Genomic DNA, 16,575 nt, shown 5'->3' on the forward strand with positions numbered 1-16,575 from the left:
TTGGTTAACCGTTTCTAATAAAATGACAAAAAGATTTTATCACATTTGCATTTGGTAATGTTTAATTGTGTGTGCAAAGGAAACAAATCATTAGTCTATCATGTAAAGCAACATACTGTAATAATAATGAAAAGAGCTGGTGGTCTGTCTACATTCATCATGTCCTCTATCTCATAGTGGCATGAGTCTTCTATACTTGAAGAACCAGACAAACGCGGAAAATATGACAAAGCCGCAGATTCCAGTAATGATAAGTACCCATCTGAATGCACCTGGCTGAGTGAAAAAGTCTATCTCAAAGTTCATTCCAAATATCCCTGCCACCACCCCAAATATGGCTACCACAAATGTTGCTGTCGTCAGAAGCAACTCGAACTGGATCAGCTGATTCCTCACGTTATCCTGCAAAAAAAAAAAAGATCACAAGACCTTTTTCAGCAGACTCTTTGAGGTATAAAGACGGTGAGTTTTGAAGTGTTTACCAGTTGTATGTTAATGAAATCTTCAGTATCATCAATGTACTCCTTTAACTGTTAAGAGTACAGAGACAGGAATCAGACGATTAAGCTTCCAAGCGATAGAAAGATTTCTTAAAAGGGTAATAATGAGAGAGAGGGCAGCAAATTACGGATGTCAGTTTGTTAAGAGTACTATCAATGACGACAAAGTAAGCTTCCAGCAACATCTCCAGCTCTTCTATATTCTCTGTCACGCCTTCTGAACTCCTCGCACTGTCATGTCTGCTCCTAGCAATACTCACGCTTCTATCGAGTCTACCACGTGAATCAGGTGGAGAAGACACAGGAGAGACCGGCGCAGAAACAGATAGACCGTCGTTCGATCTGTATCCCAGTAAGGATTGGTGGTCACCGTACAAAGATCCTTCCATCCTCTTCTTCTTCTCCGTGAGATACATTTCCGCCATATCTCCATCATCATCCATCAGCTGCTCTATCTCATCCCTAACCTTCTGGACTCTCCTCGTGAGTGCTACAAGTCTGCTCTTTAGCCTACGCACACGTTCCAGGTTTAGTGTACTGATCTTTGATGTAAGCTCGTCTAGTAAAGGGTATGCCTCAATCTCCAACTCTGAAGCCTATAGAGAAAGAATGCACCAAAGTTCAATCAACTTACAAGTTAAATCTAAAAGCTCACTCAGCCAGGCATTGAAACTACTAACCTGGGAATCTAGAAAGGTACAAGCAGCTTCGAGGGCGATCTCGAGAGCTCTAAACTCAAAAGGCAAATAATCAGGAGATGAGTTCTCAAAGCTATTATCAAAACTCCTCCTCCTCCTACTCAACTGGCCACCGCCATTATTATTATTATCCTGCTGCCAAATCTCACCTACACCACTAGTCTTCAGCCTCTGCTGCAACTCAACAACATACCTCAGGACGTAGTTGTCGAGAGAGTTGAGGAGCAGAACCTCATCAGCAGTGATGATACAACGGATCTGCTCCAAGTTCACGACGATGGCCTTCTCTCGGCCGAGGATCGTCGAGGGATATACGAACAAAGGATCGAGGAGGCGTAGATCGCGAGCGGGCAAGTCGCATCTACGCATCATAGTGAACTTGTCGACCTCCATGACCTGTGTGTTGCCAGAAGTATCGACGCGGATCCAAGAACGCAGGCCTTGACCACGCTTCTTGAGACCCAAGACGTCGACTCCGAGAAGGGAAGTCCTTCCGGAAGCGGAAGAGCGAGACGCAGCAGCAGCAGCAGCATCTCTGAGGTTCAAAGCTGAAGCAGGTCTCGGAGGAAGTAGGCGCTCTTTTAGTTCAGACATTGCAGAGAATCAGACACTGGAAATGCAAAAAAAAATATTGACACAGATCAAGTGATGAACTATTCTCTAGTGCAAGCATCAAAAGAATAAAAATTTACTCGATAACTCAAAAAAAAATTACCAGTTTACAAAAAAAAAAAAAAGTTGATCTCGTCGTTGTTAACTCTATCCAAGCCAGTTGTTAGCAAACAAGTGATGAACTAATCTGAGATTCATTCAGACAAGAAAAGATGGAAACTTGGGAACTCGCCGTGTCTCAGGGAGACAAAACACCAGCCACAGGATCGAACAGCTGCAGAGATTTTGTAAAACAAAAAAACAATCAAATCCTAGAAATCATGTCGAAGCGTGCTAAGCGAGGATAACATAGGGAACCGCACCCAGACAGATCAAAAGATAATTAATTACCTCTGCTACGGAGATTGGTTTCATCACTCGGAGCTAAACTTAATAGAGAGACTCATCGAAGGGAAAACCCTAAAACTAGAAACCCGAACAGATCTCAGGTGGAGGCTTCTCGGGAGTTCCTAAGGGAAACACGGAATGGATATTGTTTTGCTATAGAAATTATTATGGCTGGAAGAAGAGGAAGAAGAAAGAAGAAAAACACAACGAGCGATGGAAACGAGTAACACGCAAATAGCTTTTTCTATAGTCGCCAAGGAGTGACCTCATGTGCTTAACCGGTTTCCTAACCGACCGACTTTAGCTAATTTACTTTGGTTTAGACTCTAATTAACCGGTTATCTAGACTCTACTTAACCGGTTATCTCTATCTTCCACTTAGATTATCCACTGTAGTTAATGAATATGCTGTTAATGTTTTTCATTAATAAGGTTCAATTATTAAAAGTACGAGAGAGAGAGAGCCACCAAACTAATGATCTCAAAATTATTTGAGATTTCACACAACGTGCCATCTGAAAAAGACAAAGAGGCATGATACAAAATTATTTGAGATTCACACAACGTGCCGTCTGAAATAGACCAGAAGAGGCAGATATGACGTAAGCAGTAGAGAATCTAAACAAATATTCGGCGACCCGATTCTTTGATAACCCGACCCGACTATCTCCACCAGTCATCGTGGCTGTCGGTTAAAAGCTAGCTCGAGAAAGATTATGCAAGGCCCAATCTTCACAATACATGTTCTAGTTCTGTAGTGTTACTTTTAGCAAAAGAAAAAAAGTTCTGTAGTGGTATATCGCGCTCCATATAAAGGTATATAACAGAATCCAAAGTTTTACAATTCCCAGTAACAAATGTTAACGCTCATGTTAAGACATTTAGGCGAACCGTAGGCATCTTATCAACACATGTTAAATGAAGTTAATGAAAGCAATATAAAGCCAGTAAAGAAAACGGAAACGGTTGAGAAGAACAACGGTGGCCGGTGGTCCATGGCAGCGTTACGTTTGGGAGATGCTTTCCGCCGGCCTCCACCTCTTCCACCTCTAAACCCATGACCATGGGCTCCTTTCCCTGCCCGGAAGATGTATACGCTCTTATCTTCTTTTTCTTCTCCTTTTATGTCTTTAACTGTAACCCCTGCCATAGGAAGAAATCAACATATAGGACGAATGATACTCTTTAACATTTTGGCCATAAACATAAGAGATACAACAGATTCTTAAAACAGAGCACCATGGACTTGTTTTTGGTCGAGTAAGCTTGCTGATGGTCTGAGCATCATGGACTCTGACGAGCCGGAGAAGCATAGGAAAAGGAGGATGAACAAAGCAAGAGATTTTCTCTCCATTTGCTATTTGAGATTTGGTGGATTTGAAGTGACTGTTCTGAAGCTAAAAGTGTGTATATATGCATCCTAGGTGGGTCCAAGACGGAACATGTTTTTTTAATATGACTATTAACGATTTAAGATACGTTTCTTTATGACACCTCAAAGATCAGAGTGCTTTAACAGGACAAAACAGTAACAGCACGCAAAGACGATTCATAGATAACATATATTTTTTAAGTGTTTGTAACTTGGTGATCATGTCTTAAAGAGTTGTGTTGCAAGGGAGATTCGAGACAAACTTCATGGAGGTCTTTCACTGCAACTCAGATTATTAGAGGAAGAAATTACTTAATTTACTACATGAAACAAAAACAAAAACAATTGAGTAAAGCATATAGCTAGTTCTCATTGGTTTCATTAGCAAAACAAAAGACACTCTTAGATACTTAAGACATGCATAATACAAAGAAAGACTTTCCACCGGTCCATAACCACTCTGTTTCCGCATTTATCACCGCTCTAATCAACCTCTTCTATCTTTGGACCTCCAGCAGCACCTGAGCCACCGTTTGCAGGCACACCACCATCGGGATATCCAGCACCGGCACCGGCACCAGCCTGATACATCTTGGAGATGATTGGGTTGCAAATACCCTCCAGCTCTTTCAACTTATACTCAAACTCATCAACTTCCGCCAGCTGGTTTCCTTCAATCCACTCTATCGTCTCATCAATCGCCTTCTCGATCTTCTGCTTATCCCCTTGATCCAGCTTCTGCGCCAGTTTCTCATCCTTGACAGTGTTCCTCATATTGTAAGCATAGTTCTCCAGCGCGTTCTTGGCCTCCACTCTCTTCTTCACCTGCTCATCCTCGGCCTTGTACCTCTCAGCATCTTGCACCATCTTCTCAATCTCCTCTTTGCTCACCTCCCTTTGTCGTTCGTGATCGTGATCTGGTTCCTCACACCCGCGGTTTTATCCTCCGCCGACACGTTCAAGATCCCATTGGCGTCCATGTCGAAGCAAACATTGATCTGAGGGACTCCACGCGGAGCAGGAGGGATGCCTTTAAGCTCAAAGGTCCCGAGAAGGTTGTTGTCTTTCGTCCTCGCGCGCTCTCCTTCGTAGACTTGGATCAGAACCCCCGGCTGGTTGTCCGCATAGGTGGAGAACACCTGCTCCTTCTTACAAGGAACCGTCGTGTTCCTCGGGATCAACACAGACATCACTCCACCAGCCGTCTCGATTCCAAGGCTCAGCGGCGCCACGTCGAGAAGCAGAATATCTTGCACCTTGTCGCTCCCTTCACCGGTCAGAATCGCCGCCTGAACCGCAGCTCCGTAGGCGACAGCTTCGTCCGGGTTAATGCTTTTGCAGAGCTCCTTCCCGTTGAAAAAGTCTTGCAAAAGCTGCTGAATCTTAGGTATCCTCGTGGATCCTCCGACGAGAACCACCTCATGGACACGGCTCTTGTCAAGCTTAGCATCTCTCAAAACTTTCTCCACAGGATCCATACACTTCCTGAACAGATCCATATTCATCTCCTCGAACCTCGCACGCGATATCGTCGCGTAGAAGTCAACACCCTCGTGCAAAGAATCGATCTCTATAGTCGTCTGAGCCGTGGAGGAAAGCGTCCTCTTCGCTCGTCCTCTTCGCTCTCTCGCAGGCCGTTCTCAGCCTCCTCAACGCCCTCGCGTTCCCGCTGACATCCTTCTTGTGCTTCCTCTTGAACTCCGCAACGAAATGGTTGACGAGCCTGTTGTCAAAGTCTTCCCCTCCGAGGTGAGTATCTCCAGCCGTGGCTTTCACCTCGAAGACGCCTTCCTCGATCGTCAGCAACGAAACATCAAACGTCCCGCCGCCGAGATCGAATATCAACACGTTCCTCTCACCTGTCTTGGTCCCTTTCTTGTCTAACCCATAGGCGATGGCAGCAGCAGTCGGCTCGTTGATGATCCGCAGAACGTTGAGCCCGGAGATAGACCCGGCGTCCTTCGTGGCCTGTCTCTGAGAGTCGTTGAAGTACGCAGGGACCGTAACGACGGCGTTTTTAACATCCTGGCCCAGGAAAGACTCGGCCACTTCCTTCATTTTAACCAGCACCATGGAGGATATCTCCTCCGGAGAGAACTGCTTCTCCTCGTTCTTGTACGAGACGACGATCATCGGTTTGTCTCCGGGACCCGAGACGACTTTGAAGGGCCAGTGTTTCATGTCGCTCTGAACGGAAGGGTCGGTGAATCTACGACCGATGAGACGCTTCGCGTCGAAGACGGTGTTGTGAGGGTTCAACGCCACCTGGTTCTTGGCCGCGTCGCCGATCAAACGCTCTGTATCGGTGAACGCGACGTAGGAAGGTGTGGTTCGGTTTCCTTGGTCGTTGGGGATGATCTCGACGCGGTCGTTCATCCACACTCCGACGCAGCTGTATGTGGTGCCGAGATCGATGCCGATAGCCTTGTCTGATTTCGTCGCCATTGTTGTAGGTTTTGCTGATGATTGCGAAGGTTAGGTTTTTTTCGATTTCTTTGGATTGTTGTTTGCTTGTCTGCTTGATGAGCAATCCGAATCGATGGTGGCAGATATATATACGCATCGGAGGGGTTAAAGACGACATTTCGAGAGAGAACTCACGGAGATGATGTAGAATTGTAGAAAGATGGAGAAGTCTCAGACAAGAACCAGAGAGTTCTGGATTCGCCGGAAGTAATAATGTTTCAGATATTTATTTCCGACACTCTTAAAACAACTGTATGGGCCAAATGGGCCCATTATGATTTTAACGTTTAAGCCCAAAGGCCCAATATGAGAAATTTCAATAACTTTTCTCAGTCTTCTTCGCTCCTTTTCGGATGCCCGAAGAGGAGTGAGAAGGGAAAGCCATGAAGGTGTAGAAGCCGGAAAACGAATTAAATAAACGATATAATAAAAGCGAGATGTTAAGGAAAGAAACGATTGAATAGACGAAATGAAACCCGATAAGAAAACGTTCATGGAGTCGAGATATGATATCTCTTTCCTTAACTCTTTATATTCGCTCCGTAGTGAGACGGGACTGTACGAATATAGAGTCCCAGGATAAAACCATGGCGACGATTCACGCTTCACTCGTGAACGCCCTATCGAACTATAAAAGCTACGAAACACTCTCGAAACTAAACACTTACGCCAAGGGATTTTTTGCTGTGATGAAAAGTAAGTACCCTCAATGAATGAAGAGGAGAGACGATATTAAAGAGAAGGAGACGAGCCACTTTCCGCAACAGCAGCTGCACGTGGACGGAAATCTCGCGGAGATCGAGGGAAGTTGAGTTACGAACTTCCTCCGCAAGACTCTCTCTCTTATCTCTTTTAAATATCTGACAAAACAAACTGCATGACGTTTTTATTTTCTAGACAAACTACATGTCGTTTCAAAATAAAATGCATGTTGTTTTTGAGAATTAAATGGGTCAAACGTTGGGCTTAACTTGGTCCAAAAAGAATATTCTTATCGGGCCGGAGGCCCTCCACCAAGACCCAAGACCCAAGACCCAAGACCCAAGACCCAAGACCCAAGACCCAAGACCCAAGACCCAAGACCCAAGACCAAGACCCAAGACCCAAGACCCAAGACCCAAGACCCAAGACCCAAGACCCACGACCCACGACCCACGCCGACGACCGCGACCGCGCCCGCGCCCGCGCGCGAGCCGGACGGACGGCGGCGGCGGCGCGCGCGTGGGGAGCCTTCTCCTCTCTCAAGCTGGTTAACCCATGGTGTCATGGGATCATATATAAACAGCTCTCTTCCTCTTGTCACACCCGATGTGGGACAAATAAAATGTCAACTTGACATTTCAATTGGGTTATAATCATAGAGCCCATAACATTTCTTTTCACCTTTCAATAAAAGCCATTGGGCCTTTTAATTGATCCAACAATCCCCACATGAATAGAAATGACTCTAAACATATGCAGACTAAATGCAGACTCGATAGACTTTAAAACTTAAAACTTTACTGACTAGACTTAAACTAAAGACTAGACAGACTGACTTATCGAGAGTGTTTGCGAAAAATTCACTGTGTTTGAGTAGGTGGCATTTTTAAGCCTTGAACCACTCATAGTTAATATCTGTCGGGTTTACTTTACCAGAAGGTGAACATGATGTCTTGAACCAACCGGTGTTTTATGTAGACCGAGACAACAGGCACAACGCAGCTTCATTTTCTCGTAGAACTTAGTTCTCTATTGTGTTCATTGTGGCCCTGAACTATTCCTGGTTTTCATGAGTGAACTTAGAGAATATAGCCTAGCATTCATTCTCCTAGAAACGGCCCCATTTCACACTCATTAGGTGATTGACCATGAAAAGTATTGAGTAATACTTCGCTTTAGAAGCTATGGAATCATTAAAAGCCTATGCTTATCCTTCTCACATTCGTTAGCACTTATCATCTTTAGGAGCTGGGATGAGACTACTTTGTCTCAAAGTGCTTTGGTTAGATTCTGCTTGATTTTGTTTTCCCTTTGAACCTACGTCTTGGGATCTCCAGTCATGATAGGTAGGGTTGCAGTCAAGCATCCTCATTAGTTATAGGCTTTAAACCCATTCCTTTTGATGATTTAGCAACAACATCTCGTGGCAAACCTTTAGTAAATGGATCCGCTAGGTTGTCAGCCGATTTGATGTAGTCTATTGTGATTACACCAGTTGAGATAAGTTGTCTAATGGTTTTATGTCGTCTTCTAATGTGACGAGATTTACCATTGTAGAGATTATTCTGAGCCCGAGCTATAGCTGATTGACTATCGCAATGTATTCTTATAGCTGGTACAGGTTTCTCCCACATAGGAACATCTTCCAAAAAATTTCTAAGCCATTCAGCTTCTTCTGCTGCTTTGTCTAATGCTATGAACTCAGATTCCATAGTTGACCTAGCTAGCACTGTTTGTTTGGTAGATTTCCAAGATATTGCCGCTCCTCCTAGTGTAAAAACATATCCACTTGTGGATTTTGAGTTTTTAGAATCTGATATCCAGTTAGCGTCACTGTATCCTTCTAAAACTGCTGGTTCTTTACCATAGTGAAGCCCAAAATCTTTGGTGTAGCGCAAGTAATTGAGTACTCTCGTTATAGCTTTCCAGTGTGTATGGCCTGGATTACTTGTATATCGACTAAGTACGTTTACTGCATGCGCTAGATCTGGTCTTGTACAATTGGTCAAGTACATGAGACTTCCGATCACACGTGCATACTCGTTTTGTGAAACCGCTTCACCTGAATTCTTTGTCAAGTGCATTTGGGGATCTAACGGAGTTTTTGCAGTACTATTAGAGTAGTTTTTAAATCTCTCTAATATTGTTTCAGCATAATGAGATTGAGTTAAAGTAATTCCTTTTGAATTTCTTATGATTTTAACTCCGAGAATAACATCTGCTAATCCCAAATCTTTCATCTCAAATTTTCCTTTGAGCATGTTTTTTGTTTGATTGATAATGTCTTTATTGCTTCCAATAATGAGCATATCATCTACATATAGACATAACAAAACATACGCATTTTTGGTAATTTTGTAGTATATGCATTTATCACATTCATTAATTTTGAAACCATTTGACATCATTGTGTTGTCAAATTTTTCGTGCCATTGTTTAGGAGCTTGTTTAAGCCCATAAAGTGACTTTACAAGTCGGCATACTTTGTCTTCCTGTCCAGGAATGACATGGCCCTCAGGTTGTTTCATGTAAATTTCTTCTTCTAAATCACCATTTAGAAAAGCTGTTTTTACATCCATTTGATGGATTTCTAAGTCTCTTAAGGCTGCGATAGCTATCATCGACCTTATAGATGTTATTCTGGTTACTGGAGAATATGTATCAAAATAGTCAAAGCCTTCCCTTTGCCGGAACCCTTGAACTACAAGCCTAGCTTTATATTTTCCACCAGGTTTTCGTGTCATTATCCATCTATTACCTAATGCTTTGCAGCCAGGTGGTAAATCCGTTACGTACCATGTGTAATTTTGCATGATAGAATCGAATTCACTTTTGACAGCTTCATTCCAAAACGGAGCTTCGGGTGAAGCCATAGCTTCTGCCAAAGTTTTTGGAACATTTTCTACTAGAAATGCCATTAGGAAATCATCACCAAAAGATTTCTCCTTTCGAGCTCTTTTGCTTCTCCGAGGTTCATCTTTTTCTTCATTTTCTGAGATATCATTTATAGAAACTTCAACGTTTGTCTCAATTTCTGAGTCCTTGTCGTTGTCTCTTTCTTCTCGAGTTCGTTTTGAACCATGTTTTTCCTTGTATGGAAAAATATTTTCGAAGAAAGATGCATTTCTAGACTCCATGACTGAATTTTTATGGATGTCTGATATTTCAGATTCATGTACCAGAAACCGATACGCAGTACTATTATGTGCATATCCGATGAAAATGCAATCCACTGTTTTAGGTCCAATAGTGACCTTCTTTGGTGGCGGTACTGCAACTTTTGCCAAGCACCCCCACACTTTGAGGTATTTATACGAAGGTAAATTACCTTTCCATAGTTCATATGGAGTTTTGCCAGTTATTTTGTGTGGAATCTTGTTGAGGATATAATTAGTGGTAAGCAACGCTTCCCCCCACATGTTCTGGGGTGACCCAGATTCCTGCAACATTGCATTCATCATCTCTTTAAGAGTTCGATTTTTTCGTTCAGCAACTCCATTAGATTCTGGTGAATAAGGGGCTGTAGTTTGATGTATTATTCCATGTTCCTTACAAAATGAATTGAATGGACCATCATACTCGCCTCCTCTGTCGCTTCTAACTACCTTAATAGTTGTTTTAAGCTGATTTTCGACCTCGAGTTTAAATTCTTTGAATTTATCTAAGGTTTCATCTTTGCTATGTAAAAGATAAACATAACAATATTTTGTGCAGTCATCTATGAAGGTCACAAAGTACTTTTTCCCACCTCTAGTTGGCATGTATTTTAAATCACATAAATCAGTGTGAATTAAATCTAGAGGTTTATTAGTTCTTTCAACACGAGGTGAGGGCGTTTTTGTGAGCTTAGCCTGTACGCAAACTTCACATTTTTGTTTACTTGTTTTAAATTTGGGAATTAAATTTAAATTCATTAATCTTTGTATAGATTTATTATTTACATGGCCTAATCTTTCATGCCATATATTAAAAGACTCAACCAAATAAGCAACTGGCTCTTTCTTATTCATTGAAACTTTTGGAGCTACAACTTTCGGAGGGACGGTCATTACATTCAACTTGACCAGTCCATCCTTAACATACCCCTTTCCCAAATACATCCCATTCTTCCTAATCACGAGCTTATCCGCCTCAAAGCTTGTGGCGAATCCATTCTTGCTGAGCAAGGTTCCCGAGACCAGGTTTTTCCTCATGTCAGGCACATGCTTCACATTTGTCAGAGTGACCTCACGTCCAGATGTCATCTTCAAAATCACATTGCCGCGTCCTTCAATCTTGGAGACTGCAGTGTTTCCCATCCTGAGCTTCTCCTGAGTCTTGCTTTTCTGATAGGTGCTGAACATCGCCCTATCAGTGCAAATGTGGGTGGTTGCACCAGTGTCATACCACCATTCCCTGGGGTTGTTGCTTTCAACCATGTTGGCTTCAGTCACCACAGCAACAAGATCCTCCTCAGTGAGATTTGCCTGAGCCTTCTCATCTTTGATCTTCTTGCGACACTCAGCAGTCTTGTGTCCCACTTTGTTGCAGTAGTGACACTTCCCCTTGAATCTCTCCACATTCGCATTGATTTCAATACCTTTGTTCTTGAAGTTTTTTCCAGTAGCCTTCAGTGCTGCAGCAGTTTTCGAAGGCTTTGCTGGAGAATGGGCGTGTGCCTTTCCTTTGCCTTTGTGCTCAGCCATGTTGACACTATGCTCCTTAGCATTGATCTTGTCAGCAATTCGGTTCCTGGATTCCATCTGAAGCCTCATGATAAGCTCCTCAAGGCCCATCTTCTTCTTCTTGTGCTTCAGGTAGTTCTTGAAATCCGCATAGCTTGGAGGAAGCTTTTCAATGAAGCTGAGAGTTGTGAATGTCTCGCAGATGGACATCCCTTCAGCTTTGATTTCATGGCAAATGAGCTGGAACGCTTCCACCTGATCCATGATGGGTTTTGAATCCACCATTTTGAAGTCATGAAATTTTGCAACCACATACTTCTGGCAGCCAGCGTCCTCACCTCTGTACTTCTTGTCAAGTGATCTCCATAGCTCCTTCGCCGTTGGAATGTCACAGTAGACACGGTACAATGGGTCAATGAGGCGACCCAAAATGTAGCCTTTGCAGACGAAGTCAGAATGCACCCAAATGTCAACACTTGCGAGAGTGTGCACATCATCAATCCCGTAAGGGACAAGGGGCTTGTCCTCCTGGATGAACTTGTCCAGCTTCATCGTTGTTAGGAAGAACATCATCTTCTTCTGCCACGTTTTGAAGTTTTTGCCATCAAACTGGTCTGGCATCAGTCCTTGAGTGAACAGGCTGGGCACAGACGGAGGAGTTGGTACTGCAACCGGACCACTTGAGGTTCCTAGACCTGAACTCGTTTGATAAAGACCAGCACCGAACAAGCTACGGCGCGTGGTTTCATCAGCACTGTTTCCCGCAGGAAGGGTAGTGGTTGTTGTTGCTGCAGCGGTTGAGGAAGCAGGGATGTTTCCAGCGGTAGTCACACCAGATACATCAGTTGCAGCAACGTTGATTGGAGTTTGCACGATGGTAGTGTCAATGGGGGTGTCGTTTGCATCCGTCATTTTTCTGTTGAGAAAACATGAAAACGGATTAGTACTCCAGTCAACAATAACAAATTATTATTAATATAATAATAAAAATAATAATCTAAATCGATTTTCACTTTTGGTGTTTGAACCAAATCATATCGATTTAAGTCTGAGAAAACGTTTTGCAAACTCGCTTAAAGCGTTCGCAGAAACCGTTTGTGTAGACTTTTAGATCGTTTCACAAACTCGCTTTATGAAGCGTTCGTGGAAACGATTTGAATACATAACGTTTTGAATAACAAAGTATCTTAAACGCTTCGCGGAAGTGCTAGAGAGCAGATCGCAAACACGTTTTTGAAACCGTTTACAAAACCTTAAAACCCGTTTCATAAATCGTTTTTCAATCCGATTAAAGCTTTAGACAGAAAGCGATAAAGAGTTAAGACTGTAGAAGCCGGAAAACCGAATTAAATAAACGATATAATAAAAGCGAGATGTTAAGGAAAGAAACGATTGAATAGACGAAATGAAACCCGATAAGAAAACGTTCATGGAGTCGAGATATGATATCTCTTTCCTTAACTCTTTATATTCGCTCCGTAGTGAGACGGGACTGTACGAATATAGAGTCCCAGGATAAAACCATGGCGACGATTCACGCTTCACTCGTGAACGCCCTATCGAACTATAAAAGCTACGAAACACTCTCGAAACTAAACACTTACGCCAAGGGATTTTTGCTGTGATGAAAAGTAAGTACCCTCAATGAATGAAGAGGAGAGACGATATTTAAAGAGAAGGAGACGAGCCACTTTCCGCAACAGCAGCTGCACGTGGACGGAAATCTCGCGGAGATCGAGGGAAGTTGAGTTACGAACTTCCTCCGCAAGACTCTCTCTCTTATCTCTTTTAAATATCTGACAAAACAAACTGCATGACGTTTTTATTTTGTAGACAAACTACATGTCGTTTCAAAATAAAATGCATGTTGTTTTTTTGAGAATTAAATGGGTCAAACGTTGGGCTTAACTTGGTCCAAAAAGAATATTCTTATCGGGCCGGAGGCCCTCCACCAAGACCCAAGACCCAAGACAGACCAAGACCAAGACCAAGACCCGCGACCCGCGCCGAGCCGGACGGACGGCGGCGGCGGCGCGCGCGTGGGGAGCCTTCTCCTCTCTCAAGCTGGTTAACCCATGGTGTCATGGGATCATATATAAACAGCTCTCTTCCTCTTGTCACACCCGATGTGGGACAAATAAAATGTCAACTTGACATTTCAATTGGGTTATAATCATAGAGCCCATAACATTTCTTTTCACCTTTCAATAAAAGCCATTGGGCCTTTTAATTGATCCAACAGAAGGAGGCTAAGAAGAAGAAGTCAGAAACATCCATTGGTGTATCTAGCAACGGTTCGATATCAGCTGTGGGTGCGCTTTTCGTTTATTTGATCACTGGGTTGTTTCTGGGCGTCGGAGTCTGGGTGGCACGGTACAAATTTTCAGCCGATCTCGTATCGGATCCATCTCTGACTCTGTTTCTCCTCTGGGTAATGAAATCCACTTGTTTTTTTCTTTTACTACTGCTCAAAGTGTTGATTATAAATGTGGTTTGTTAACTTTCAGAGTATTGAGTTTCCGGTTGTGGTGATTATCTACAGCTGCCTACGGAAAGACCCAGAGAGATGTTCGGTGAGTGTAGTTCATTTCTGATTTCTCGTGAGCCCTCTATGATTGAAAAAGTGTTGTGCTTTACTCTCTTTTTTTCCTTAATTGATTTCCAGTGCTCTAAGGCTGTTGGGCGAAGCATTTTAGGACTTGTTTCAGGTTTGTGTGTGTTTGTTGCTTTTCTACTTATTAAGTCATTATCATTGGTACTTACTGTAATACAAGAACAATCAATGGCTTCACTTGCAAATTCAAGTTGATTAGAGTGTGAGTAACCTCCCCAGCTCTTGGAGTTAGCAACTCTGTTAAAAGTATTATCCTGTTAATCAAACTCAACTAGGCAGGAGGACTCGAATCTGCAAGCTCACTTTAAGTATCCATTGATTGTCAAAGCTTATCCTGTTTGATTAATAGGGGCTTTTATGAATGCTTTGGGAGCAATTTCTTTGGGTGCACCTATTGGAGCGCAGTATGTTTCACCAAGTTCTTGTTTCTCCTAACTCTTCTGATTCGTTCTTTTTTTCTCTCCTTTGTATGTGATCCCCCTTCTGCATGGAGATTGCATGATTTTCTAATACTGACATGAGCATTACCTCTTTATCTCATGTAGATATCTACCAAAAACAATTCACTGGTCTTTTCTAATGTCTGTTTTAACGGTAAGCTGTGCCTCCTGCTTCAGTTTATATGACTTCAAAAGTATGTAATGATGTTTATATACTACTGCGCAATGTGTATGGCTGTATGCAGTTTGGGACAACCCTTTGATTTGACTCGAATAATTTTTGAACTTCATAGTTTGTACCAGCAACTGCAGTTTTGGGTGCATCATTGACAGATTGGCATCGTGTATTCGCTTCAATGAAGTAAGTTGTTTATTTTTACCGGATATGTCACACAGTTTTCTGTATTTAATGTCTTTTTTTTTTTGGTTCTTGTAGACCAAATGAAAATATTGAGTATATGATCCTTGTTCCAGCATATGGAGCAGTTATTGGAGGATGGTTTGGAGCTTGGCCTATGCCGCTTGACTGGGAAAGGCCATGGCAGGTATTATTTCACTATCCCAAAATCATACATCCAAACGATTAGCTCTTGTTCTTGGCATGGTGGTTTAGTGTGTGTTTGTGTATATCTAACGTTACTTATTATTCTAAAACAGGAATGGCCAATATGTGTGTGTTATGGAGCTATAGGGGGCTACATTGTTGGACAAATTGTTTCCTTGTGTTTTATGTTGCTTCTCGGGAAAGACAAGAATTTGAAGGTAGCCTAGAATGGATTGATGGTGTCCAGAATGAGTTTCGTTTTGTTTTGACTTGATTGATACCTAGATTGACATGCAACAATAGAGCAAGGTTTTTGTTAGCTTGAGCATAGGTTATATATTATCTTCCACATAGAATCAAGCAAGTGTTTCAGAATTGCAAAATTATAAAATCCATCGTCTTCGCTTTCTTGCAACTCTTTACACTCTTAAGGAAGTCAGGATCATCAAAACCAATCTACTCCAAAACCATTCAAATTACTGATTATGGGCGCAGGTTCATTGAAAGTCTTATGGATATTGGCTAGGCTCAATTTAGTTGATGCCAGTAATTAATCAAAACCAACCAGTACCAGATGCTTTGTCGTCTTTTTATCTTATAAACCGACGAGAAGTAAAATGTTGCCTTTTTTGTCAAAAAATGTTGCCTTATTTTCTGTTAATGGACATTATTTATAAAATTGTAATTTTATAATTTCCCTGATATAAGTTAATAAAATAATAATTTCTTGAAAAGAAACATCACAACATTTATGCAAATCAAACAACAATAATTGTCGTTCAGTGAAGTCAGTAATCCAAAACATAGATCGGTTCTCTGTCATTACAAAAAAAAAATCACAGAGCCGATGGGTGTACATAGAATCTAGAGATTCCGTTATTTTCTTATCTAGATATGCTATAGAGTAAATAAAGAATTGTACTTGATACCAACGCACAGTGTTGACTGTACGCTGCAGAGATCATGGACAAACTCTGTCGGGTGACGTGGCGAGCGGCTACTGGCTGCAAAGATCTCAGTTGGGTCTCACTCCCACATGAATATGTTCAATGCTGCCAAAGTGCGTGAGCTCCGTGTCTGAAACATATGGTAAAACGCCGTAAAAAGATGGCATACCCGAAAAGTGTGGTGTGGTGACCATTTGCTTGTATTTCTCATTTATATCTCGCTCTCACCCTTCTCTCTTTCTTGTTAATAGACAAGACAAGACTGTTACATTTTGATTGGTTTGAACTTTGAAAGCTTGTAGACAAAAAATATCACATCAGTAAACTGTCGACTGCTGAATGATAGCATTGTATTGACTGATATAAAAGAACTTACGTCATATGATATTTTCTTAGCCAAACCAGCAAATATATATAAAAGTTTTGGGTCCATTGAATGAATACGTTGTCAGCTCAATGTAAAATGATAATGTTAGTAACGATTAGGACGATCACGATCTAAATATGTTGAGTAGTGTAATATGGAGGTTTCACTTTTTATATTTGAACGTAGTTATGATACGAGACTAGTATTTATCTTATTTTAAACATGTATTCATGAGTTAACTAGCTTGGTGTAAAAAACAAAC

At 42.0% G+C, this 16,575-nt stretch overlaps 4 protein-coding genes across 4 annotated transcripts; 1 reads left to right on the forward strand and 3 right to left on the reverse strand.

Moving 5' to 3' along the window:
• Nucleotides 1–23: 23 nt before the first annotated feature.
• Nucleotides 24–2,414, reverse strand: LOC108814549 (magnesium transporter MRS2-1). Its single transcript, XM_018587149.2, has 6 exons — nucleotides 2,201–2,414; nucleotides 1,914–2,084; nucleotides 1,181–1,808; nucleotides 629–1,096; nucleotides 483–530; nucleotides 24–402 (listed from the first exon to the last, which is right to left on the reverse strand). The coding sequence occupies exons 3-6, from the start codon at nucleotides 1,790–1,792 to the stop codon at nucleotides 172–174; spliced, it is 1,359 nt and encodes a 452-aa protein (XP_018442651.1). The 5' UTR covers nucleotides 1,793–1,808; nucleotides 1,914–2,084; nucleotides 2,201–2,414; the 3' UTR covers nucleotides 24–171.
• A 604-nt stretch (nucleotides 2,415–3,018) lies between these two features.
• On the reverse strand, nucleotides 3,019–3,722 carry LOC108858035 (uncharacterized). Its single transcript, XM_018632043.2, has 2 exons — nucleotides 3,437–3,722; nucleotides 3,019–3,340 (listed from the first exon to the last, which is right to left on the reverse strand). Exons 1-2 carry the CDS (start codon nucleotides 3,549–3,551, stop codon nucleotides 3,102–3,104), a joined length of 354 nt encoding a protein of 117 aa, XP_018487545.1. The 5' UTR covers nucleotides 3,552–3,722; the 3' UTR covers nucleotides 3,019–3,101.
• A 139-nt stretch (nucleotides 3,723–3,861) lies between these two features.
• On the reverse strand, nucleotides 3,862–6,250 carry LOC108857941 (heat shock 70 kDa protein 5). The gene is given in 3 exon segments (XM_018631973.2): nucleotides 3,862–4,459; nucleotides 4,462–5,182; nucleotides 5,184–6,250. Coding segments are annotated over 3 exon segments (1,959 nt in total). The 5' UTR covers nucleotides 6,015–6,250; the 3' UTR covers nucleotides 3,862–4,052.
• A 7,037-nt stretch (nucleotides 6,251–13,287) lies between these two features.
• LOC108844124 (glycosylphosphatidylinositol anchor biosynthesis protein 11) lies at nucleotides 13,288–15,414 on the forward strand. The gene is made up of 9 exons (XM_056989353.1): nucleotides 13,288–13,440; nucleotides 13,644–13,832; nucleotides 13,909–13,974; nucleotides 14,067–14,109; nucleotides 14,365–14,419; nucleotides 14,561–14,609; nucleotides 14,749–14,816; nucleotides 14,892–15,000; nucleotides 15,113–15,414. The coding sequence occupies exons 1-9, from the start codon at nucleotides 13,288–13,290 to the stop codon at nucleotides 15,224–15,226; spliced, it is 846 nt and encodes a 281-aa protein (XP_056845333.1). The 3' UTR covers nucleotides 15,227–15,414.
• The last annotated feature ends 1,161 nt before the right edge of the window (nucleotides 15,415–16,575 follow it).

This window comes from Raphanus sativus, chromosome 1 (assembly GCF_000801105.2).
Source record: "Raphanus sativus cultivar WK10039 chromosome 1, ASM80110v3, whole genome shotgun sequence".
Lineage (NCBI taxonomy): Eukaryota > Viridiplantae > Streptophyta > Magnoliopsida > Brassicales > Brassicaceae > Raphanus > Raphanus sativus.

What these genes read in the sequence shown, in the direction of transcription:
- LOC108844124 (XM_056989353.1), top strand. Translation starts at nt 13,288, where the DNA reads ATGGGTCAAACGTTGGGCTTAACTTGGTCCAAAAAGAATATTCTTATC. An exon ending in CATTTTAGGACTTGTTTCAG is followed by an intron (nt 14,110 to 14,364) that starts GTTTGTGTGTGT and finishes TTTGATTAATAG; the next exon opens with GGGCTTTTATGAATGCTTTG. An exon ending in CGTGTATTCGCTTCAATGAA is followed by an intron (nt 14,817 to 14,891) that starts GTAAGTTGTTTA and finishes TGGTTCTTGTAG; the next exon opens with ACCAAATGAAAATATTGAGT.
- LOC108858035 (XM_018632043.2), bottom strand. Translation starts at nt 3,551, where the DNA reads ATGGAGAGAAAATCTCTTGCTTTGTTCATCCTCCTTTTCCTATGCTTC. An exon ending in CGACCAAAAACAAGTCCATG is followed by an intron (nt 3,341 to 3,436) that starts GTGCTCTGTTTT and finishes TTCCTATGGCAG; the next exon opens with GGGTTACAGTTAAAGACATA.
- LOC108814549 (XM_018587149.2), bottom strand. Translation starts at nt 1,792, where the DNA reads ATGTCTGAACTAAAAGAGCGCCTACTTCCTCCGAGACCTGCTTCAGCT. An exon ending in GTACCTTTCTAGATTCCCAG is followed by an intron (nt 1,097 to 1,180) that starts GTTAGTAGTTTC and finishes CTTTCTCTATAG; the next exon opens with GCTTCAGAGTTGGAGATTGA. An exon ending in CTCTTAACAAACTGACATCC is followed by an intron (nt 531 to 628) that starts GTAATTTGCTGC and finishes TACTCTTAACAG; the next exon opens with TTAAAGGAGTACATTGATGA.